This window comes from Artemia franciscana, chromosome 7 (genome assembly GCF_032884065.1).
Source record: "Artemia franciscana chromosome 7, ASM3288406v1, whole genome shotgun sequence".
Taxonomy (NCBI): domain Eukaryota; kingdom Metazoa; phylum Arthropoda; class Branchiopoda; order Anostraca; family Artemiidae; genus Artemia; species Artemia franciscana.
In genome coordinates, this window is record NC_088869.1 from 38,011,824 (window position 1) to 38,037,225 (window position 25,402).

At 35.6% G+C, this 25,402-nt stretch overlaps 1 protein-coding gene across 2 annotated transcripts; it reads left to right on the top strand.

Annotated features, from left to right (window-relative positions):
• The first annotated feature begins 874 nt into the window (after positions 1 to 874).
• On the top strand, positions 875 to 25,158 carry LOC136029241 (trafficking protein particle complex subunit 10-like). Of its 2 annotated transcripts, none has more exons than XM_065707473.1 (5): positions 875 to 965; positions 9,867 to 10,653; positions 19,140 to 19,533; positions 21,232 to 23,240; positions 24,331 to 25,158. In XM_065707473.1, exons 2-5 carry the CDS (start codon positions 9,891 to 9,893, stop codon positions 24,576 to 24,578), a joined length of 3,414 nt encoding a protein of 1,137 aa, XP_065563545.1. In that variant the 5' UTR covers positions 875 to 965; positions 9,867 to 9,890; the 3' UTR covers positions 24,579 to 25,158. The 2 variants fall into 2 exon arrangements, with proteins under 2 accessions (XP_065563545.1, XP_065563544.1); XM_065707472.1 differs by having other exon boundaries at positions 877 to 977.
• Positions 25,159 to 25,402: the final 244 nt, after the last annotated feature.

Sequence of the window (25,402 nt, forward strand, 5' to 3'; positions counted from 1 at the left end):
GACGGTGGGAGCAGTGAAGATATTAAACGCAGAATAGCCAAGGCTCAGAATGTTTTTTCAGGGTGTTTTCAAGCGGATGAAGATTTAAAAGATGTTTTCGAGAGGAATTGCTTATGGATTCTTCTGGGTACCCTGCTGACTGATTGTATTTCAAACAGTAGGCTGTACTAGAAATATCGTTAGATTCCGCTTTCTAGGGCTATAATGAAAAAAAAAGGTTGAGATGGCTAGGGTACGTTCTGCGGATAAAAAATGACGGATTTCCAAAGACTATCCTTTTCGGACAGCCGTCTAGGGCTAAATGGAAAGCAGGTCATCCTCGTCTGGGATGGGAGGATATCATAAAGAAAAATTTAAAGGAGATAGGAACTTCCTGGGAGCGTGTAGGGAGGGAGGCTTTGAATAGATTGGGATGGAGGAGGAGCGTGCGTAGCTGTGCTAGCATCAGGGCATGGTGCTACGATGAGTTGTTAGTAGTAGTAGTATTAAGCAGGGAGAGGAATATTTAGATTATGGTGATTCTACTGATGTGCATACTGTGTGCTTTTCGTGACCCTTCACTGTTTTTAGATAATTTAGTTTAAACAGTTTTCTACATGATTGTTGCCATTTTATGCTTTATTTTTTTTCATCTTTCTGAAATTAAGTGAAATAAAAGCATCGTCTTCGGGCTAAAGAATAAATCCACAAAGGTAATGTAAAACCTAAGGCAACAGAGTTTCAGAATGTGATTCAGCCATTTATTTAGTTCAAAAACAATTATGAAGTTTTTGCCGCAATATCGGCAATGAGTGTTTTAACTATGGGTTCCAATCCTGTGCTTTAGGTCTAAAGTATACTCTGTAAAAGCTTGATTCACTACGCATCAGGTAACCAGCCATACTGAACGGCAATGAATTTCAAAACTTTGTCTCATTTGAAAATTTCATATTAAGAATTAGTTTAGGCATTATTAGATCACGGAGGTAAACCTTCAGGTCGGATATAACTTCGTTCTGGTTAATGTTTATGAAGGAAAATTGATTTTGAGCCCTTAGTGAGGCCCATAAGTACAAGAGTCCACAGTAACCAAAAGCTTAAAATATTTACCTAAGAAAAGACTGTCTGGTGAGATAAAATTGCCCTTTGTAGGGCAAACACTTGAAAGATATAGCTATTCTAGTCATATATATATAATAATAATATAATATAAATTTATTCTCCACCATAAATGTAAGATACAATGCTGATAGAGTAATAAAGAAAGGAAAGGAAAAGAAACAAATAATTTTTGACAAATACAAACAAAAGCAAAGCAAAGAAGGACTGACAAGACAAAAAAATACAAATAAGGATAGTAATATGAAAGAACGAACACATGAGCAATGAAATTCAATTTTAGAGGTGCTTTCACCATTAATCTGCCTCCAATATCCCTCATTTTTTTGAAATGAATTCAGGGCCAAAACCATACTCTGTGAAGGTGTTGCCAAGCTTTCCTGTTAACCCTCTTCTGATTTCTAGGTCTTGAAATTTGCCTACATTACAGGTATATTACCTATATAATATATATATAGAATATATATAAATATATATATAGAATATATATATATATATATATATATATATATATATATATATATATATATATATATATATATATATATATATATATATATTATATATATATATATATATATATATATATATTCTACAGAATATATAGAATATTCTATAGAATATATATAAATCTATAGAATATATACCTATTAGAATTTTAACAACAGCACGTTTTACCTTAGTCTTCAGTTATCAGTTTCTTTTTCTCTAGTTTTAGTTCTGAAAATGGAATTCCTTTTACTTGAGTAGAATTATAAGCTATATGAATAGTTTTTTTCTTCTAAACTTAAGAAACATTTTTGCAGATCTTTGAAACATCTTAAATTAGGATTGAGCAAAGTTGTGAAGCTGAAAACAGTTTGTTTATACTTCATCTAAGTGGAAGACCTGCTTTAAAGGTTTCACTTTCATAGCACAAAGATTGTGAAAGGTCACAAAAGATCCCTGCCCCATAGAGAGAGAAACAGTAGAGATAGGCATTTCAAAATACCTTCCCAGGACATACTTTAGTCTGTAGACCCATCCCTGAAGTTTAATTTTCCTAACCAACCCCTTTCTGAGATTGCAAAAAGTAGCTAAACTAGAATTTTACACATGATTCTTGTCTGTTATGGCCCCTATGTATATAGAAAGCTAAGTAGAACTGATTTTCATTGAGCTTGTTATCTATATTGAATTAAATTTATTAATCCTAATGAAATAGTACAAAATATGATGAAAATATAATAATTTAGATACAAACTTGGGCTATATATTTGCAAATTAGGAGACAGTCTGGGGGTAAAGTATAGCAGGTATGCATGCAAACTGTGTTAGGTACAATTATTCTGCATATTATATTTTTTTCGAACTTTAAATTGTCCAAGTACATTTGAAAGTACCAGTAAGCAATATTTCCCTGTTTTTCATATTTTTATCTCTTTTGAATCAGTTTTCATCAAATATTATGTTAGTTTTTTTTTACATAGCCTAGGGCAATATATTTGGGAGAGCCTAGGTATAAATTGTCAAAAACAAAAAATGAACATAAATTTCGCAATCTACAAATGTCTTTCTTCTTTTTTTCTAGCATGCCTTTCTCAAGAGCCACTATTCTAGTCCTATATATATATAATAATAATATAATCCCCACCATAAATGTAAGATACAATGCTGATGGAGTAATAAAGAAAGGAAAGGAAAAGAAACAAATAAATTTTGACAAATACAAACAAAAGCAAAGCAAAGAAGGAATTACAAGACAAAAAAAAAATACAAATAAGGATAGTCATAGGAAAGAAAAAAAATAGGAACTTTCACTTTCACGCACTTTCATAGGAAAGTGCATCATTTTACTTTACTCTCCCTCCTAATGATAAAATATATATCCCAAATTGCATATACACTGTGAATATTCCACATATGGCCTTTTTTTGTTTTAAATCCCTTCTTTCTTCAGACATTTTAAACAAAAATTACAGAATAGTGAAAGAAAAAAAAAAAAAAATTAAACTTACAATCCAGCTGTCAAATTTACAATCCAGCACTCAACCAAATAAAATGAACAAGTTAAAAAAAAAATATCTCAAGAGAATCTAATCAAACAGTTTGTGAAAACAAACTCTAAGTAAAATGTGACTTGGGCCAAAATTCACAAAAACAAGAAACATAATTTTATGATAACTGATATACCTTTAGAATTGCTTTTATGGCACTTGGTATTAACCAAGTGTCATATAGCAATTGCAAATTCTGTCTGATGGTCTGTCTGTCTGTTTGTCCTGGTTTAGCTAGTTTAGGCACTTCCATATAAGCTAGGATGATGAAATTTGGCAGGCCTATCAGGAACCAGACCAGATTAAATTAGAAATAGTCGTTTCCCCAATTCGACCATCTGTGGGTGGGGGGAGTTGGGGGATGATTAATTCAGAAAAATTTGAAAAAACAAAATATTTTTAGCTTATGAACAAGTGATCATATCTTAATGAAATTTGATATTTAGAAGGATATTGTGTCTCAGAGATCTTATTTTGAATCCCGACCAGATCTGGTGACATTAGGGGAGTTGGGGCGGGGGGGAACCTAAAATCAGGAAAATGCTTAGAGTGGAGGGATTGGGTTGAAACTTGGTGGGAAAAATAAGCACAAGTCCTAGATATGTGGTTGACATAACAGGAACGGATCCGATCTCTTTGGGAGAGTTGGGGGGGGGGAGGGAGGATTAATTCTGAAAAAATAGGAAAAATTAGATATTTTCAACTTACAAAGGAGTGATTGTATCTTAATGAAATTTCATATTTATAAGGACCTTGTAACTCAGATCTCTTACTTTAAATCCTGACTGGGTCCAGTGTCATTGGGGAGTGGGGGGGGGGACTGAAAATATTGGAAATGGCTTAGAGTTGAGGGATTGGGATGAAACTTGGTGTAAAAACTAAGCACACGTCCTAGATACATGATTCACGTAACTGGAATGGATCCACTCTCTTTGGTAGAGTTAGGGGGAGGGTTAATTCTGAAAAATTAGAAAAAATGAGGTATTTTTAACTTACAAAGGAGTAATCGTATCTTAATGAAATTTCATATTTAGAAGGACCTCGTAACTCAGATCTCTTATTTTATTTCTCAACCAGATCCAGTGTCATTGAGGGGAGTTGGGGGGGAGACCCGGAAAATGCTTAGAGTAGAGAGATCAGGATGAAACTTGAAGGGCAGAATAAGCACAAGTGACTGACACAACTCGACCGGATCCACTCTATTTGGGGGAGTTGGGGGGGAGGTAATTGAGAAAAATTAGAAAATATGAGCCATTTGTAACTTACAAATGGGTGATCAGATCTTAATGAAATTCGATATTCAGAAGGAACTCATTTCTTAGAGCTCTTATCTTAAATCCCTACCAGATCTGGTGACATAGGGGGGAGTTGGATGGGGAAACCAGAAATCTTGGAAAACGCTTAGAGTGGAGAGATTGGCATGATACTTGGTGGGTAGAATAACCAAATGTCGTCAATACATGATTGACGTAACTGGATTGGATCCGCTCTATTGGGGGGAGGTCCAGTGCTTAGGCAAATTTGGTGCTTTGGGATGTGTTAGGACAATGAAAATTGTTAGGCACGTCAAGGAACTGCGCAAATTGACTTGAAAATATTGTTTTCCCCAATTCGACCATCTGGTGGGGTTGAAAGGAGAGGAAAAATTAGAAAAAATGAGGTATTTTTAACTTGCAAGTGGGTCATTAGATCTTAAGGAATTTTGATATTTTGAAGGAGCTTGTGTCTCAGAGCTCTTATTTTAAATCCCGAGCGGCATTAAGCCTCTGATTTCGCTTTTAAATCAATCTATTGATTCTTAGAATCTTGCTAGAGCTCATGTCATATGAGCTCTTGGCTCTTCCGACCTCGTCACAAATGCCATATGAGCTCTTAGCTCTTGTTCATGCTGATCAAACAGTTTGTGGTAACAAACTGTAAGTAGTGATGCAGATCAATAGTAACCAAAACTCTTATAAACAGAGTCTTGATTACAATAGATGCAAAAAAATAATTGTGTTTTGATGCTTCTTCAAAATATGTAAAATTTGTCTAAATTAATGGTACCCATCAAAATTACAAGCCTAAAAGAATTTGCCCAATTTTTGGAAAAGGGGATAATTAATCAAGTGATGTTAATGAAAATCAGCCCATCAGATTCAGCATACCAGAGAACCCTAGGCTACTGTAGAGGTTTCAAGCTGCTATGTACAAAATACTAAATTCTGCATTTTTGCCAGAAGAAAGATCACAGATGTGTGTTTATTTGTTTACTTTTTCTTTGCCCAGGTGTGATGATACTGAATCAGTTATCGTGGAAGATCAGAAGAGGGTTTATTTGATTGGAAATCAGAAGTTCTAGTGCTCTTTTTAAGTGACCAAAAATACTGGAGGGCAGCTAGTCTCCCTCCTACACTCATTTTTTCCCAAAGTCACCAAAATTTTGAGCCATTTTGTTCAGCATAGTCAACAAATTTATGAAGTATGTCTATGAGGATGACTTAACCTCCTGAAGTCCCAGGGGAAGGGCTGCAAGTTATGAACTTTCCCCATCTTTTGGCACTTGGTATTTACCAAGTAACATATAGTGATCACAATTTCTGTTGGTCTGTCTGTCCTGGTTTTGCTAGTTCAGGCACTTCCAGATAAGGTAGGACAATGAAAGCTGGCAGGCGTATCAGGGAGCAGACCAGATTAAATTAGAAATAGTCTTTTCCCCGATTCGACCATCTGGGGGGAGGGGGAGTGGAGGGACAGTTAGTTTGGAAAAATTAGAAAATACGAGGTATTTTTAACTTACAAACCAGTGATTGTATCTTAATGAAATTTAATATTTAGAAGGATCTCGTGCTTCAAAGCTCTAATTTTAAATCACGAAAAGATCCGGTGACATTGGGGGGGTTGGGGCGGGGGGGAACCAAAAATCTTGGAAAACACTTAGAGTGGAGGATTTTTGGATGAAACATAGTGGAAAGAATAAGCAAAAGTCCTAGATACGTAATCCAAATAACCAGACTGGATCTGATCTCTTTGGGGGAGTTGGGGGGGATTTTCAGTGCTTTGGCGATTTTGCTACTTCTGAACCTGCTAGGACAATGAAAATTGTCCTCAGAAATATTTAGGAAATATATCAGAAATATTAGAAAAATTGAAGTATTTTTAACTTACAAATGGGTGTCTGGATCTGAATGAAATTTGATATTTAGAAGGAACTCATGTCTCAGAGCCCATATTTTAAATCCCTACTAGATCTGGTGGTATTGGGGGGAGTTGGAATGGGGAAGCAAAAATCTTAGAAAACGCTTAGGGTAGAGAGATTGGGATGAAACTTGGTTGAAAGAATCAGCACATGTCGTAGATATGTGATTGACGTAACCGGGCTGAATCCGCTCTCTTTTGGGAATTTAGGGGGGGGGGTCCAGTGCTTTGGCAAGTTTGGTGCTTTTGGACGTGCTAGGACAATGACAATTTGTAGGCGTGTCAGGGACCAGCACAAATTGACTTGATAACAGTCGTTTTCCCTGATTCGATCATCTGGGGGGCTGAAGGGAGACGAAAAATTAGAAAAAATGAGGTATTTTAACTTACAAATGGGTTATCAGATCTTAATGAATTTTGATAGTTAGTAAGACCTTGTGTCTGGTGTCTCAGAGCTCTTATTTTAAATCTTGACCGGCATTAAACCTCTGATTTTCCTCTTAAATCAATCTGTTGATTCTACAATTTTGCTAGAGCTCATGCCATATGAGCTCTTGGCTTTTCTGACCTTGTCACAAGTGCCATATGAGTTCTTAGTTCTTGTTCACATATAGTATTGGCTATTGTGAAGTATACAGACATTTTCAGTGGGCATTTTGTCTGGTGGGGGTGGGTGGTTGTCATGTGTAATAGTCTTTCCATAGAGGGATTTTTTCATGGGGGGAGAGAATTTTCTATGGAGGGGGAGCCAGATTTCCCAGCATTATTTAAGAACGATCAGATATTAAGCAAAAAAACAAGTTTTTTCAACTGAAAGTAAGGAGCAACATTAAAACTTATAACGATCAGAAATTATTATGTATATGAGGGGGTTGTCCACTTGTCAGTACCTTGCCCTTTTACGCTAATTTTTTTTTAGTACTTTCAAAAGAGCTGTTTATTTGAATTAAACAGCCTTTTTGATTCAGGAGTCGTTCTTAAAGAATTGCAACGAAATTTGAAATTTAGCAAAAAGAACAAGATATTGGAAACAAGGCAACCACCCTCATGTATGTAATAATTTTGTTTGTTTTAAGTTTTAATGGTGCTCCTTACTTTCAGTTGAAAAAAACTTGCTTCTTTTAGTTAATTCTCAACATATAAAATTCATTCAGTTTATTGTTATCCCCCCCCCCAAAGCAACAAATCAGAGAAAATATGCCAGATTTTTAGAAAACTGGGAAAACAAGCCCAAAAAGCAAGAACTGCTAATGAAAATCTCTTTATAAGATACTTCATATCAGAGAACCCTACCATAAAGGTTTTACGCTTCAATCCACAAAATGTGGAATTTGCATTTTTTTTTTCTTTTTTTTTTTTTTTAGAAGAAAGATCATGATGCATGTTTATATGTTTTGTTTTTTTTCCCATGGGTTATTGTGTCAAACCAAAGGTCATTGATAATTGGGAGAAACTTCATTCAAACTTAAATTTAAAGTTCCTTTTGAAGTGACCGTACAGATTGGACCAGGGGGAAGTCTTGTTTTCTGGCATTCCAGGACACCAAACTACAACGAAAGTACCAAACTACAATTTGTTCCCCCAAGAGGACAAATTTGCAGTTAATTTAAAATACTGAGAAGCTAATTGATTGAAAAATCATTGATAAACTAAATTTTAGGCTTCCAAGTTGCAGAAGAAATAATGCCACATGGTGGCAATACTGGATTAAACAAACTTGATTTGCTTAATTTTTAACGAAATTACATTTTTTGATGTGTAATTTCGTATCAGCTGTGATGAGGAGTGAGGCATTGTGTAAGTGGAGACGGTGGGCAAATGCCTAAGAAAGCATATCTTAATGGCCAAACTACTCACTCTTTGTCTGTCTACTCATTAGCTCCTTATTCTTTACTCTGAAATTTGTTTTTTTGTCCAAATTCTTTAAGAACGTTTACTAAAACATAAGGGCCATTAATTTGAAAAAGAAGATTTTTCAAACCTTAAAAAATTTTGTTTAATGAGCCGGGTATTAAGGAGGGGGTAGTCCCCCTTATACACAGAGCAATTTCAATTTGTTTTGAGTGTTAAACTTACTCCTTACTTTTAATTGAATTTTTTTTTTATTTGTTTAATTACATTTCATGAAACCGTAGTTTTTTGAACACAAAACTTTTTTTAAGGCAGAAAAAATGGTCAATATCTTAATGATCTCTGTTTGGTTTTGATGGGTAGCAAAGCTCAGAGGCAAACATTTTTTTACAGGCAATGAAAAAGCCATGTTAAAAAAAATATACAGAACAATAGCCTACTTATGAAAAATAAGATATAAACTCCAAGCCTTCAGTTCTAATGAGTAATGATGATGTGTTGGATGGATATTTTTGAATAATGTCAATAGTTATGAGCTTGGTTATGAAACACCAGAATATATAGTCCCTTCAGACACAATGATTATGAAAAGTAAGCCATTTTCAAATTAGTTTGTTCAAAGTAAAACATTAAGACTCAGTTTTAGAAAATCAAATAAAAATTTCTTATGCAGAGCATTATTGAGAAAGGCTGAAAGTGCTGAATGTCACTGAGTAATAGTGATATTTTAGTTTAATTTTGAATACCAAAAACCAATATTTTTGACAACTTTATGCTTCATAACTGTAAAAAATTAAAGGTTATTCAAAGTGAACAACTAGATCAATACAGTCACTCCCGGTAAAAAAAAGATGATGAAACACAAAAAGCATGTATCTGTTCAGGGGAAAAATATATAATAAAATATTTTTGATTATAGTGGCTTCAGATCATGGGTACTTTTGCAATGCAAGCAAAAGTTAACGGCGTATTTATTATCAAGATTGCCCCATTTTTAAGTTGTTTTTTTCTTTTTTCTATAATTTTGTATATCAGTTATGTACTAACTTGGTATGTTTAGCTTCTAACTTGATATAAATACATATTTTGAATCACCATAAAAAGCTGATCCTTTGATTTAATCCTATCATGATCATATGATTTTGCTATTGATAAGGATTACTATTTACTTGCCATTCATTACTATGAAGAATTTGATTTTTTTTTTATTATTATTATTTTTTCTTTACTCCAGCCAAATCATATAGAAATGTTTTTGTGAAAACTGAAAAGGGGTCATTCAGCCACAAAATAGAACTTTTTGTCCTTTTTAAGGGTCAAGACCTATTGGCAGACAGCCTACAATGGGGCAACACAAATTTATTCCATGTAATTCTGCTCTTTTTATTTTGTTTACTCATAATTACTTTATAGTCCCAAATTTCCAAGGGGGCATGCCCTATTGCCTGTGCCCATGATTTTACTAATTAGCCATGCCATTTGGGATAGGGGGGGGGGCAGAGGCCTACAAAGACTCAGTCATTGTCAAGATTGAAGCGCAGTTGAATGTTGTCTGCAAATGCTTTGTTCTCTACCTTTTAGTGATATTTTCGTAATAGAAATTCTGAAGTAACTGATGCTGTAACTAACAAATAATTTCTTCTCGTTTTCTTATTTTCTCAAAAAAAAAGGGAACAAGAATAAGTTTTTTTTACCTTATTTTAGATGCTTGCTGCAGCCCATTAAAATATGGCAAATATTTTTGACTTCAGACCAGTTATCACATACCAGGGAGACAATGACCATTTTTCCAATTTTTCTACAATTATTGAAGATGCTGTTTCTACGGATAAAGCTGAGTGGAGGAGATCATACGGGAGACCGTCCAAGTCCATTACTTTAAAACCAAAATTTTTACATTTGACAGATTCTAATTCTTTTAAAGAGTCAGGGATTAGAGATAGAAAGGTTCTTCATATTTTTTGGACAAATTGCAATGACCTTGAATTGTACAAAACAAGTATAAAAGAAAAAATTCAAAACTGGCTTACTTCCATCAAGTCAGAAGAATTTCCAGACTGGTTGATTGTATGCTTTGAGACCCCTGATATTATTAAAAAGACAACTAAATTAATCCCTAGATCAACTGTGCTAGAAAGAATTAAGTCAGAAGTTGCTCAAAAGTCACCAGAAAGGTGCTTGTCTGTCTGTGAACCAAACTTAATTGATTCAGCAAAACAGCCGGAACCATGGAACAATTTCATACACAAGCTTAGATATTATTTGATGCTTTCATTTAACAAAATGGTTGTCAAATATGAAGACTCTGTCAGGGGTAAACGAGAGAGACGAAGTGAAAGCTCTTGGGATTTTTGTGATTATTTTTTGCTCCAAGATGAGCTTGGATTGGTGTTTCAAATGCTGGGACTGCCAGAAGAAGCCCTTTTGATATATGATGAACTTGAAGTTATTTTTACTCAGTATATGGCGGACTGTTGCACTTCATGTCCTGGTAAGCGATTTTGCTCCCTTTTTCTACTTAGTAACTCTCTATATTGAACTATTGGCAAACCCCTATTTTCTCAGTGTACATCAGTCCATTCCTTTGGGGATGTGGGTGAAGGAGGTAGGGTTTACTGGAGGATTTTATTCGTTAGGGGGGAGGGAGGTAAATAAGATTGTTTCCTTCTAATGTTCCAAGTTTACCTGGGGAGAGGGTATTCTCCTTATATAGGGCTGATGTGTTATAGACCAATTATGTACCTTAGACGTTGCTAAGGTTAATTTGGCTGACTGAATTTCGCCTTTATTATGTATACTTTTTTCTATAACAAAATCATTGGCAAAATCATATAATTCATTGCATGCCACCAGTCCTGGTAATCAGATAATGCAGTTATCCATTTAATTGTTGTAATTTTTTTTTCTATTTGGATTGTATGCAAGCCTTTTATGCTGTGGAATTATTGAAAGAACTAGGCTTTACCATACTTTGTGTTATTGTTGATTTTTTCTAAATGTGTAGCGATATTTTTTTCATAATATTCGTTTTGGCACCAGGCTGTTTAAAATCCAGGGCCGAATATTTAATTGGTCTATATATATTTTTTTTTTTTTTTTTTTTTTTTTTTTTTTTTTTTTTTTTTTTTTTTTTTTTTTACCTAGAGGTGTGTTAGTTGAAGTTTCTTTTGAAGAAATCAGCCGATGGGTTTTCATGGATAACATTCCTCAAGAGACTGTTCCAGCATAACATGTATCTGCAATGGCACCAAATTTCTCAGTTCTTAGTATTTTTGTGATTGTAAAGTGCTGGGCAAATTATTGATGTAGCTCAAAATATTGGGGAAAACACCTATATAAGAACGAAACAACTGTAATATCTATTTGGGGTATTTAGCTGCTGTCATTTACCATTTATTTGTACAAGAAGACTTGTTTTGGCCTCCAAGATGCAGCAAAACGATTGTTATATCAAAGCTCCAATTTACGGCTATTTGTCCTTGTTAGAAAAGGAGACCTACTGTAATTCATTTTGAGGAAAAAATGGAGCTAAATGTGTTCAGAATCAAGACATATTTTAAGACTTGGTCTGGCCTCTAGATGGGATTTTTTCCTATATTATTACATATTCTATAAGACATCAAAGAGGTAGTAACAAGTTCACTTGCGCTCCTTATTCAGTTTGATCTTGGACTCATAGATAGTGAATGGGTTTTCACTTCAAGTGACATAATTGTGGTAGTCCTTTCACTTTTTGTGGAAGAAAGATTGAGGTTGGAATTGAATGATTCTAAGGACATTCAGAAAGTTTAGTCAAAAGGACCTTTTGACTTATGTGCCTTGATCAGCTCGTGCATATCTTGATCTGTCCTTCAAGAAAATGCACACATACCCTGACAATTTGCTTTCATCAAGGGGAAAACAGACAGACCGTTTGATCTGCTCCTGCTATTCAGCGATTGATTTGCTCCTGCTATCAGCTGAAGTTACAGGAGTAGATGCCAGTGAAATAAAGTGCAGAAAAACAGGCTCCTTATGTATAAAATTTGTAGTTGTCGAAGTGGTCGTGAGACTCATCACATTGACTTTAACCCAATTTTGACAAAATAAGATTCTAGGAATGGCTTTGGCTCTTGACATCTCCACAGTTTTCATCTATTACAGGCTCTGCTAAGTTTGTGAGGCTCACGTGATGAAGTGCTTCTTGTCAATGCAAGGACTGTTTTGAAAGCTTCTTAGTTATTCTGTCTAAACCCATAATAGTTGAATGTCTACTACCTAAGTTTGTTCATTTGCTTATTGATCCATAACAATCATTTTATCCAAACCCTTAATATTTGTATGGGTACTATGATAAATTGTGGGAAAACATATGGATTGGTTAGCTCCTTGTACCTTTTCTTCCATTTCACCTTTCTTAAGGTGTATGAAGCAGGCAGAACCAGATATTTTGGCCTGCTTCTCTATTACCTGACCAATTGCTACCGTTTTTGTTACACACTGACGACTGTTTGTCTGCTCATGTGCTGCTATACGATTCCTATTGTATCTTGTATCTATACAGATAGTAAATTTATGTTCCACCTAAATCCTTGTTGGCAGTTTCTCCAACGGGTTCTCAAAGGATTTCTGTTTTTGAACGGGCTTCCCGGTTTCTATGGCCTTTCTCAGGGGACTTGGGGCTCCAGGAAAACAACATTGGATTTACCATGTTGAAGTTTTATCAGATTTTTAAATTATCAGTTTTGAGATCGTTTTAGGACTAGTTAACCAAAAATAGAGTTTTTTTTGTAAAATTTGAAGTTTAATTGGATACAAAATTCTTGGCCCTTTTCTGATGATGGTATAATGTTTTGAATGATGAGTTACATGCTGGTGTGAATTTGGGTGTATGGACAGTTTGACAGAGTAACGTTTGACCATTGGTTTGTTAGTCATCTTCAAAACTGTGATAGCGCAATTTTTTCTTTCTGTCAGTAGACAAATCATCGTCGTTTTTGTGTTTTTTTATCTTTGGAGAAATTTCATAGTTTTTTCTGTCATAGAAAAACGTACCATTGTGTTGCCAAATAAAGGATTTTTTTATTGAATGGACTTTCTGGTTCTTTGACCTTCTTAAGGGGACCAAGGGGATTTCTGGGAAAACAACATTGGATTTACCTGATGGAAGTTTTTTTTTATCAGATTTTGAATTATCCATTGCAAGATAAGGTAAGATTTTTGGACTAGTCAAACAAAAACAGAAATAAAAAAAAAATTGAAGTGTAATTTAAAAAAAACAAGAACAAGAGCTAAGAGCTCATATGGCACTTGTGACGAGGTCGGAAGAGCCGAGAGCTCATATGGTACGAGGTTGGAAGAGCCAAGAGCCAAGAGCTCATTTGGTACTTGTGAGAAGGTCAAAACCTAAAGAATCCTAAAGAACCTAATGAAATACCTCATTTTTATAATCTTTCAGAATTAACCCTCGCCCCCACTCCCCCAAAGAGAGCGGATCCGCCCTTCCAACTCCCCCGAATGTCACAGGATCTGGTCGGAATTTGAAATTAGAACTTTATAGCACAAGATCCTTCTAAATATCAAATTTCATTAAGATCTGGTCACCCTTTCGTAAGTTACAAATACCTCAATTTTCAAAATTACCTCCCCCCTCCCAATTCCACCAAAGAGAGCAGATCCGGTCCAGTTATGTCAGTCACGTATCTTAGACAGGTTTCTATTCTTCCCATCCAGTTTCATCCTGATCTCACCGCTTTAAGTATTTTCTAAGATTTCCGGTCCCCCCAACTGCCCCCCCCCCCAATTACGTTTGATCCGGTTGAGATTTAAAATAAGATATCGGAGTTACGAGGTCCTTCTAAATATGAAGTTTCATGAAGATCCGATCACTCCTTCGTAAATTAAATATACGTTATTTTTCTTATTTTTCAGAATTACCCCCCCCCCCGCAATTGAGCGGATCCGTTCCAATTATGTAAATTACGTATGCAAGACTTTTGCTTATTTTTCCAACCAAGTTTCATCCAAATCCCTCCAATCTAAGCGTTTCCCATCATTTTGGGTCTCCCCACCCCAAACTTCCCCCAATGTCACCAGATCCGGTCAGGATTTAAAATAAGAGCTTTGAGCCACGATATCCTTCTAAAAATCAAATTTCATGGAGATCCAATCACCCGTTCGTAAGTTAAAAATACCTCATTTTTTCTAATTTTTCAGAATTAACCCCCCCCCCCAACTACCCAAAAGAGAGCGGATCCGTTCCGTTTATGTCAATCATCTATCTAGGACTCGTGTTTATTTTTCCCACCATGTTTCATCCCGATCCCTCCACTCTAAGTGTTTTCCAAGTTTTAGGTTTCCCCCTCCCAACTCCCCGCCCACATCACCAGATCCGGTCGGGATTTAAAATAAGAGCTCTAAGACACGATATCCTTCTAAAAATCAAATTTCATTGAGATCCGATCACCCGTTCGTAAGTTGAAAATACCTCATTTTTCTAATTTTTAAGACTTACTCCCCCCCCAACTACCCCAAAGAGAGCAAATAAGTTCCGATCATGTCAATCATGTATCTAGGACTTACGCTTATTTTTCCCATCAAGTTTCATCCCGATCCCTCTACTCTAAGTGTTTTCCAAGATTTTAGGTTTCCCCCCTCCAACTCCCCCCAATGTCATCAGACCCAGTCGGGATTTAAAATAAGAGCTCTGAGACACAATATCATTCCAAACATCAAATTTCATTAAGATCCAATCACCCGCTCATAAGTTAAAAATACTTCATTTTTTCTATTTTTCCGAATTAACCGGCCCCTACTCCCCCCCCCAGACGGTCAAATCGAGAAGTGACTATTTCTAATTTAATCTGGTCCGGTCCCTGATACGCTTGCCAAATTTCATCGTCCTAGCTTACCTGGAAGTGCCTAAAGTAGCAAAACCGGGACTTTAGGTTTCCCCCCTCCAACTCCCCCCAATGTCATCAGATCCGGTCGGGATTTAAAATAAGAGCTCTAAGACACAATATCATTTTAAACATCAAATTTCATTAAGATCCAAATACCCGCTGATAAGTTAAAAATACTTCATTTTTTCTATTTTTTGCGAATTAACCGGGCCCCCACTCCCCCCCAGATGGTCAAATCGGGAAAACGACTATTTCTAATTTAATCTGGTCCGGTCCCTGATACGCTTGCCAAATTTCATCGTCCTAGCTTACCTGGAAGTGCCTAAAGTAGCAAAACCGGGACCGACAGACCGACAGACCGACAGACAGACCGACAGAATTGGCGACTGCTATATGTCACTTGGTTAATACCAAGTGCCATAAAAATTGTTGCCCCTTTTCTTAAGATTGTGTAGTGCATTGAATGATGAATTTTATGCTGGTGTCAGTTGATGTATCTGGACAGTTTATCACTGTAATATTTGACCATTGATTTATCGATCTTCAAAAGTGTCATTGCAAAGATTTTTTTTTCTGTCAGCAGATAAATGTCATCGTTTTTGGTATTAACTAAGTGTCATATAGCGATCGCAAATTCTGTTGGTCTGTTGGTCCCGGTTTTGCTACTTTAGGCACTTCCAGGTAAGCTAGGACGATGAAACGTGACAAGCGTATCTGGGACCGGATCAAATTAAATTAGAAATAGTCGTTTTCCCGATTTGACCATCTGGGGGGGGGGGGAGTGGTGGGCCAGTTAATTTGGAAAAATAGATAAAATGAAGTATTTTTAACTTACGAACGGGTGATGGGTTCTTAACAAAATTTAATGTTTGGAAGGATATCGTGTCTCAGAGCTCTTATTTCAAATCCCGACCAGATCCGGTGACATTGGGGGGAGTTGGAGGGGGAACCTAAAATCTTGGAAAATGCTTAGAGTGGAGGGATCGGGATGAAACTTGGTGGGAAAAATAAGCAGAAGTCCTAGATACATGATTGACATAACCGAAACGGATCTGCTCTGTTTGAGGGAGTTGGGGGGGGGGTTGATTCTGAAAAATTAGAAAAAATGAGGTATTATTAGCTTACGAAGGAGTGATCGGATCTTAATGAAATTTTATATTTAGAAGAACCTCGTAACTCAGATCTCTTACTTTAAATCCCGACCGGATTTAGAGTCATTAAGGGTGGGGGTGGGGGGGAGGGAACCGGAAATCTTGGAAACCACTTAAAGCGGAGAGATCAGGATGAAACTTGTTGGGAAGAGTACAAACAAGTCCAAGATACGTGATTGACATAACCGGGACAGATCCACTCTGGATCCGGTGACATATGGGGGAGTTGGGGAGGGAACCTAAAATCTTGGAAAACGCTTAGAGTGGAGGGATTGGGATGAAACTTGGTGGGAAAAATAAGCAGAAGTCCTAGATACGTGATTGACATAACCGGAACGGATCCGCTCTACTTGGGAGAGTTGAGGGGGGGGGGAGGGAGGGTTAATTCTGAAAAATTTGAAAAAAATGAGGTATTTTTAACTTTCGAAGGAGTGATTGTATCTTAAAGAAATTTCATATTTAGAAGCACCTCGTAACTCAGGTCTCTCATTTTAAATCCTGACTGGATCCAGCGTAATTGGGGGGGGGACTGAAAATCTTGGAAAACCCTTAAAGCGGAGAGGTTAGGATGAAACTTAGTGAGAGGAATGAAAACATGTCCAAGACACGTGAGTGACATAACCAGACTGGATCCGCCCTCTTTGGTGGAGTTGGGGGGGGGAGGGAGTAATTCAGAAAAATTGGAAAAATGAGGTATTTGTAACTTACTAACGGATGGTCAGATCTTAATGAAATTTGATATTGAGAAGGATCTTGTGCATTAGAGCTCTTATTTTAAATTCTGACCAGATCCGGCGACCCTGGGGGGAGTTGGAAGGGGAAACCGGAATTCTTGGAAAACGTGAAAATTGATGTATCTTTATTTTACGAATGGGTGATCGGATCTTAATGAAACTTGATATATAGAAAGATCTTTTGTCTCGGATGCTCCATTTTCAATTCGAATCGGATCTTGGGACATAGGGGGTTGGAGGGGGGAAACAGAAATCTTGGAAAACGCTTAGATTGGAGAGATCAGGATGAAACTTGATGGGAAGAACAAAGGACCTCATGACTCAGCGCTCTTATTTTAAATCCCGACCGGCATTAAGCCTATGATTTTCCTTTGAAATCAATCTATTGATTCTTAAGATTTTGGTAGAGCTCATACCAATATGAACTCTTGGCCCGTCCGGTCTCGTCACAAGTGCCATTGTGGTAATACTTTCTGAATACAGAAAAAATGATTCTTTCCGAATATAGAGAAAAAACAGTGGCAATGTTTGGAATGATTTTTTTGGTGATGGCGTATGTAACATTACTTGAAGGTTTTCATCGTGAATAAAATATACGTGGAAAAAATACATGGTTTTGGGCAAAAGTAAAATAAAGAAAAAAGTGGTGGTTTTATATTAGCATAACGCTAATTATTGAGTGTGCGTCAAACTCCAGAAATCTCAATCACTTACCCTCCCCTCTGCTAATTTACATATTACATCGCTTTTACTTCAAAACTGACATCAGACCTCTTTTCTTTCCACATTCACGATGGGATTTAGCCATATTTTTGCTTCCTACTCCTTCCATCTAGTCCGGACATGATTTGAAATTTTTGATTTTTAAAATCAAATCTTTGCTTTAAATCTTTTAAAATCTTTGCTTTTTGATTTTTAAAATTGCTTGATATTGGCATATGTGGTGCCTTGAGTGTGCATCAAACTGCAAACAAAAGATTAAAAACATTTAAAAAATAGAAATAAAAATTTTAAACATAAAATTGTATTCTATTTTTATTTCTGAGCCTGTAGGATTCAACAAGAATGCGTGTGATTTTTCAGTTGCTGGAAAGGCTTATTTCTCTGGGAAATTGGAAACCCGACTCAGTTGCATGGCTCCCTAACTGTTTGGGAACACCTTTCTTTGTGAAAGGAAGACCACAGCTAGCATCACTTTTTCATCCTATGAATGGTGGCTCAATTTTGAGAAAACATTTTTCTCCTTATAAAGGGCACCATGCTTCTAAAATGTCCTTCCTATTTGTCTTCAAACTTTACACTGACAATTAACGGTCTTTCAATCAAAATTTATAATAGCTATATCTTTGAGAAATCAGAATTGAAACAAAATTCTGACCATGTCCCTAAAGAGAACAGATAAAGTTGGTCGAGGAAAGAATGTTGAAACATGTTTTGATTTGCCTTGGTATTTGTAAGACTTTGGAAGTTAGTTTTCTCTCTCCTACAAGAAAAAAACGAAACATGACCTGAACAATTGTATGCATAATGGTGCAGAAATTAAATTTTTGTTTTTTGTTTACTTCAGAATTTAAAAATCTGGTGAAGTTTTGACTGTGTGTACTATGAGATAGAGGAACCATGTTTTAGTATAATTTAAGGTTAAATGTATTTTTGTCGATACAGTAGAAACAGATTTTGTTTTCCTGAGTTAAAATTTTTAATTTACTGACTTGTCTCATGTTTTATTATTTGTAGAACGAGAAGAAAAAAAAAGTGTAAAAATTTCTTCCAAACTTATACAATTAGTAATAACTTCTTATTTTTCTCTTTTTTACTTGGTTTGATGTTCTTATATTCTATGAGCGAGTTGGAAAAACAAGTTTATAGTTCAATAAATTTTGCTGACAAAAAGTGAATACAAAGACAGTAATGTATATCTACAGTACTGGATATTAAAACTGAGTCATAATTTTGTTTGTGTATAAATAAGCATTTTTTTTATTTATGATGGTTGTCTTGAAAAAAAAACGCAGCTTGTTCTTGGAATATATGAACTGAGGTTGCCTTTCCATTGCCCTATTAACAAAGTCATTAATCCTTAAATTGATTGGAGACGACTTGTGGATAATCAACTGACAAATTAAAAGTAAAGAAACCATTTAATTGAAGTACAGCTAATTAAGTAACCTTTCCCTAGAAGAATAAATCAAATGTAATTTACTATTGCAGATCCTCCGAAATGGCTCCGATGTTTTCAACAATCGCCGAAGATATGGTCTAGTCCTGTTTTAGTTTCTACTGAAGTTGATAGCACAGGCCTAGTCAAGTTAGATTCATGCGTTGCTGCGTACCGTCAAAAAATTGTCGAGAAAGAAGTGTCATTGCTAGAGTTCCGTAATTATTTATTTTCTCAGCAAGCTGCAATTCTTTTGTCTGGGTATAAAACCAGTGAACTTGGGGAAAGATGCTTCATGCTTATACAGAATTGTGTGGTTGAACATCACAATTTTTCTATCAAAACTGTTCCTGGATCTATGGAGGCATGGTCAATTTTGACAGCACTAGATAGTGTCAAAGCACTAAAGAAGATGAGTTCTTTTGTTGCACCGGGAAATAACACAAGGTATTGTTTTGTTTTTTTTTTTACATTTTCCATGACACCAGGACATTAAAAAAAATATGGTTAGATTTACCACTAAGATTACGGTTAGATTTAGTTTTCTCCTAGAATCGTGTCCGTTCTACTTCCTTTTAAGAAACAAAAGACGTATTTTCCGAGGTAACCTCTCTCGGAATTTCATTCCAAGTGGAGGTGAAGTGTCTTAAAAGGCTGTTTAAGTACTCAGAGTGGGGTGTACCTTCTTGTAGGTAATCTGACCGTGTTTCTGCTTGTTTGTTGCATTGGCAAACGACAAAACAAGGAGGGATAGCTTGTCGTAGGGAAGTTGGTAAATGCACTTGTAGAATTAGTCATTGATGCTACATTAAATTTATCACTTAGAGGTCATAAATTAACCCAATCGATGCTTCAGCTCACCCTTGAGACCCTGCTTTGGATCATCTGGAGGGGTGCAAACAAAGTTTAACAAGCCCCTGCAAAAACCATCCATCCATATTCGGCAATAGGCTTAGTGGATGAACAGACTCTTAGAACAAAGAATCATGTTTGATTTTTTGTAATGAGGATAGAATCTCATCAGGATTTCTGCCGAGGGGGGTTTTAGGATAAATACATTTTGAAAAAGACGAAGTTTGTCAACTCTGTAGCATCACCTTTGAAAATGAAGTCATGATATCAACGTAAGACCTTTTTTGGGGGGATTATTAACTCCTTAGTCTTGAATGCAGTACTTCTTTTAATGTTTAAGAACAAACCCTCTTTTATATATGGAAAAAAGGGTAGAAAAAGAAATATGATTTAACAAAAATAACAGAACTGCCAATGAAAGTAAACAGCGACATTAAGGCTTTTGGCGCTGTAATTAATTTTTCCCCGGGCACCACCAGCACTATAGGCTCTATGGCCGTGTTCCTTAAACGTTGCCAAAGACCATAGTAAACCAATATTCAAACGTCCTTACACGATGAAACCTAAGCTGAAACTTTGAAAAGAATACAGAGACGCCCTATAGCTTCACATTACAAAAGGTCATGCTTTTGGCCAGTTTTTAGCTCTAAACTAACAATTATAATGTGTATTTTGTCCAACAGTATTGTGTTAGACAATGCTCATCTATAAATAATTTTTGGTTGGCTTGTTTATACAAAAAAAGTGTATTTTTTTTTCAATAGAAAAAAAAATTTCTTAAAAAAAGTTACATGGCAAGTGAAGTTGAGGCTTTATTGTCATTTTGATTTGGAACCAACGTAAACAACATACTTATTCAGATCTTTGTTTTGTTCCTACAGAAATCTTCGCAAATATTGCAGTTATAAGATATGCTTCTTACTTAATCGTGAAGACTAAAAGAGATGAAATGAAGTCTGTGTATCAATAATAGTGAGACTTTAGTATTTACAATTAAAATGCATAAAGAGTAGCCTATCTTTATACTTTTGTTCTTGGATTTAGGAAGTAGCTTGTTAAACAATTTTCTCAGAATTTTTTTTTCCAAAAGTTAAAGACTATTTTATCTTTCATATGTCTATGTTACAAAAGTAACTAAACGTAGTCGCCGGGTGAAAGGAGTTTTAGCCTCTTGTTTTTGTTGTTTGTGTTGTTTTTTTTTTAGTTGCAATGAATCTGTGCAACTCATTAGTTGACCAAAGTTAGTTTTTAATGCTACTTTTTCTTCTTCTATAATTTTAAATTATATTTTAGATATAGTGCATCAATTTGGGAAATGGCCAAGAATAAACTATACAAATTGGGCTCAGATTGTGGTCTGCACCCGAAAAACAAAGTCGAGAGCCAACATTTGCATTTCTTGGCGACATTGTCCAGCGGTTTTGCCTCTTGTGAATCTGAAGCTCTTGAAATTTTGCAAAATGCTCTTGGAAATGCTGAAGAATTCAGGAAATTGTACTATGAACTATGCGAAATGGCTATTAGCGCTTATAAATATTGCAATCTCACAAGGAATGCTAAGTATGTTGGTGGTAGCTTGGCAAAGTTTCTAAGGGAGACGGGGGAAACAAAAAAAGCTATTCAGTTTCTTTCTGACCTAGCAAGAACTTACGACGAAGAGTCCTGGCCAGATTTGAGGGATGAGATTTGTAAAGAAATTATAAATTGCTGTGTCGACGTTGGTGATATGGAAAGAGCCTTCGTTGTAGCAGGAGAACTGGTCGTAAAGTCAGCTTCGGAAATTCTACGAAAAGATTTCTTGAAATTTTTGCTTGAAAGGTCTCAAGCTCTTAGTACTCCCGTAAAGATTCAAGAAACATTGAGTGGCATCTCTGCACAGTTTGTTTCAAAGGAGTTAAAACTGATAAACGGTAAAAGCGCTGCTGTTGAATTTGATTTATGTTTTAGGACTTGTCTTCCAGAGGATATTGTTTTTGACTCTATAAGAGTAACCATAAAGAAAATCCCTGAGAATTATTATTTCCATAGTTCAACTTCAACCGTAACGGATATTAAAATGGCCCTTACAAGGAGTGCTTCTGAAAGAAACTTTAACCTAATCACTGATTTGAATATGAAAGTTTTGGTTTCCTATCAACAAGATGGTAGTGTTAGTTCGGTTGGGGTTACCTGTTTAAACCCTCAAAAATTACACGTATTTCCAAAGACGATTAGCGAAGATGAAATGACTCCAGCTGAAAGTTTTTTTTACATAGAGAACTCTAATATCTATCTTACTCCTGGAATAAATAAAGTTAGAATAAGTGGTGAGATAGCAGAAAAGGGTTCCTTTCTTTTGACGAAGGTTGAGCTAATGAAGTCACAGCTAATATTTCCAGGGCGACTACCTGAAATTAGAATCAATGCTTTTAGTATCACAGACGAAAAGTTCACTATTAATGTGAAATCCCGAGATAACAGAGGAGTTTTAGCAGGCTTTCCTCAAGAAATGCTGCTAACTGTGAAATCAGGAAGCTATTCTTTTGCAGAAAATTTGAGTTTACGTCTAATGGCACCTAGAGGTATGCTCATTGGCCTTACTGCCGACAAGGAAACTTTCACTTCAGAGCTGAAGGTAGAACTTCCTCTTTTAGAAGCACTCCAAAGTCTCGAAAAAATAATTTGGGTCTATGCTGATGTACTGATTCAAAAAGATACATTAGCGCATTACATCCTAAGTGTTGAAGTACCTCACGTTCAATCAGGAAAATTTTTTGAAATACCTGTCAGTTTTTCTTTTCCATTTTCTTCTAGTTTTAAGTTGTATGCTGTTGAAACAGTGAAATACCTAAATTTCAATATCCATGGCCTGACTGCCTATGATGACCTAATTGAACTTTGCGAGCCAAATTTAGTAGTAAGGACGTTTGAAAATAAAGTGTTAAACTTGAACTTTATGAACGGAACCTCGAATGGAGCTTTGACTGTTTTTCAAGACTATAGTATATCTTACTTATGGGAGTTAAAAGAAATACCGACCGATTCTAAAGTTTTGAAGGCAAATTTTTCAGTAAAATATAGAACCAAAGGCACCAACTGGTGTAATTTTTACTTCCCTATTGACATAACTGATTTTCAGACTGTTTTAAAACTGAAAGCTCAAGTTGCGCCGAGCAAAGGGGCAGTGGATTGTCGTGCAGGAAGTGTTTGCTCATTGATAATAACTGTCGAGCCTTATTCGGTCGATAGATCGGGATTAAATGCTGTCATGTTCGAGGTTTTACAAGAGCCAAATGTGTGGGCAGTTTGTGGACAAACAGCTGGTAAGTCCAATTATTTATTTTAGCTATTTTTGTATTCATATAGAATTTAAAGCAAGTCTCTTATTCTGAATGAACGGACTCCTGGAAAAGTATCTACTCCCCGCAAGTTCAAAATTAAGCTGATATTGCACTACTTTCTACATTTTCCTTTCCACCTTTGTATTATGAAAGTTAATAGTCGAAGCTTTTATTATTAAATGATCTTAAATGTTTAGGGATAACAAGTAAAGTCAGTTTAACCTGATAATGTCAGTAACATGAATTTTTCATGATGAAGTTAAATTTGCTTTATCTATTTTCTGCTGTCCAAAAAAATCTGTTAGCAAACAATTTTCCCAATTTTCGATGTCGAGACGAAAACTGTTAACTAACGTAGTTCGAGAATTTCTCTGACAAGTCCAGTCATTGTTGGAAGATTTCAAACGTTAAATCCAAAAATTAGATAACGCAGCTGAGCAGGATGACCAGTTTCTATGCTTATAACATTGATAGAGAGTCAATGACTACTAATATTTCTTACTTTTAACATATATTTTTTTTTCCTGCCTTGATGTTTTTGGCCCCCCAAACAATCTCTGGAATTTCAAGTTTATTTCCAAGTTTGTTGTTTTTAAAATTTCCGCAAATTTAGTACGTTTATGCGCACAGTTAACAAAAAGTTTTTATTAACTAACAATTATGTCTCCGCTTTCCTAACAAAAGCTGTTACCTGACATTGTTAGCAAACAATTGGACGACTAAAAAGTTTTTAATTGAAAGTTTCGGCCTGTGTGTTGGCTACATAGACACAGTTTGGTGATTAGTACTAATAAAAAAGTGATAGGGCAGTTAAAATTATAACCTAGGCTATGAGGAAATTAAAGCCCGGTTAACTACTGAAATATAATCACAAAGAAAGACAGTAACCGCTGAAATGAGCTCATTACTTGAGTTTTAAGTACAATGTCCAAGAAAAGTATAAACGTGGCTGAATAGCCAATTCCCGAGTGGAAATAATTTAGGGAACAAGAACTGTAGTGACCTTAGCTATTTTTTGTATTAACCTGACTATATTTTATCTTACTGTTATCAAGATTATCCTTTTTCTTAGGTGTTATCAATTTAGAAGGAAAAACACAGCAGGCATCTGTAGAGGTTATGCCTCTGGTTGGAGGATCTCTACCTATACCGTCTATACGACTATCCAAATACATTCCATCCAAGTCTACTGAATCAGGAAGCCAGCCATTGGCTAGGATTGAGCACTTTTCTCCTGGACAGATATATAATATCAGTAAATCTATGCATGTAAATATCCAAGCTGTTTCAGGATCAAATGTAGATCAATCTTTAACTTAAGTGTAGTCATTCAGGGTTTTCCAAGATTAAAAATTATTATGTTGATGATGCTTGCAATAACATTTCAGAATTGCACATGGAAACAATACTCTTAACAAATGACAAAGATGCAAACTTGATAAAAAAATGGAAATTCCTAATTTTATATTAGTCAACCTAAAGCTGTATTTAGAAAATGTTAAGAGACGCAAATCAAGTAAATATCATGTCGACACTGAGATTAAAAGAAAAAGAGCTCAAGCTTGATAGCAAATAATAAAAATTAGGGGAAAAAAGTTTATCAGTATATTTTCAAGTACTTTAACTTTTGTTAAGGCCTATGCCATAATATTAGTGAATCTCACATGTATCTGAGTTATAATGCTAGTTCTGTTTTTATTTTAGTAGGAATTCAACTAACACCATAAAATAGTTTGAGGTAGAAAGGAATGAAAAGTAAACTGTGCTTTATCTCTACTCTGTCTTGCTGTTTGTACAAAACCTGCTTCAGTCTTCACTTTAGTTATTGTTTCGTGATTGCCTTAAAGCTTTTATTGTTGTAAGATTATCGTTATTGGATAAAATACATTCATTTAAATAATGTATTGTACTTCAGATTACCATTTTGAAACAGTAGCTTTGCCTTTATTAAGACCAGTGACTTTTCCACCAAGGTAAAAGAAAGATAATTTGCATATTATTGAGGAGCACAGGAGTTCCTTGAAATTTTGCCATCGTAAGCGTCACTCCATTAAAAATAAAAATTGGACGGGGGGATTACCTGATTGTGTCCTTTTTATTTGTCTCCCCCCCCACCGCCAAAACCAGGCGGTGTTTCATATTGC

Excerpts from the sequence above, each read along its gene's own strand:
- LOC136029241 (XM_065707473.1), top strand. The coding sequence starts at position 9,891 with ATGGCAAATATTTTTGACTTCAGACCAGTTATCACATACCAGGGAGAC. Across the intron at positions 19,534-21,231 it reads GCACCGGGAAATAACACAAG|ATATAGTGCATCAATTTGGG; the intron begins GTATTGTTTTGT and ends ATTATATTTTAG. Across the intron at positions 23,241-24,330 it reads AGTTTGTGGACAAACAGCTG|GTGTTATCAATTTAGAAGGA; the intron begins GTAAGTCCAATT and ends CCTTTTTCTTAG.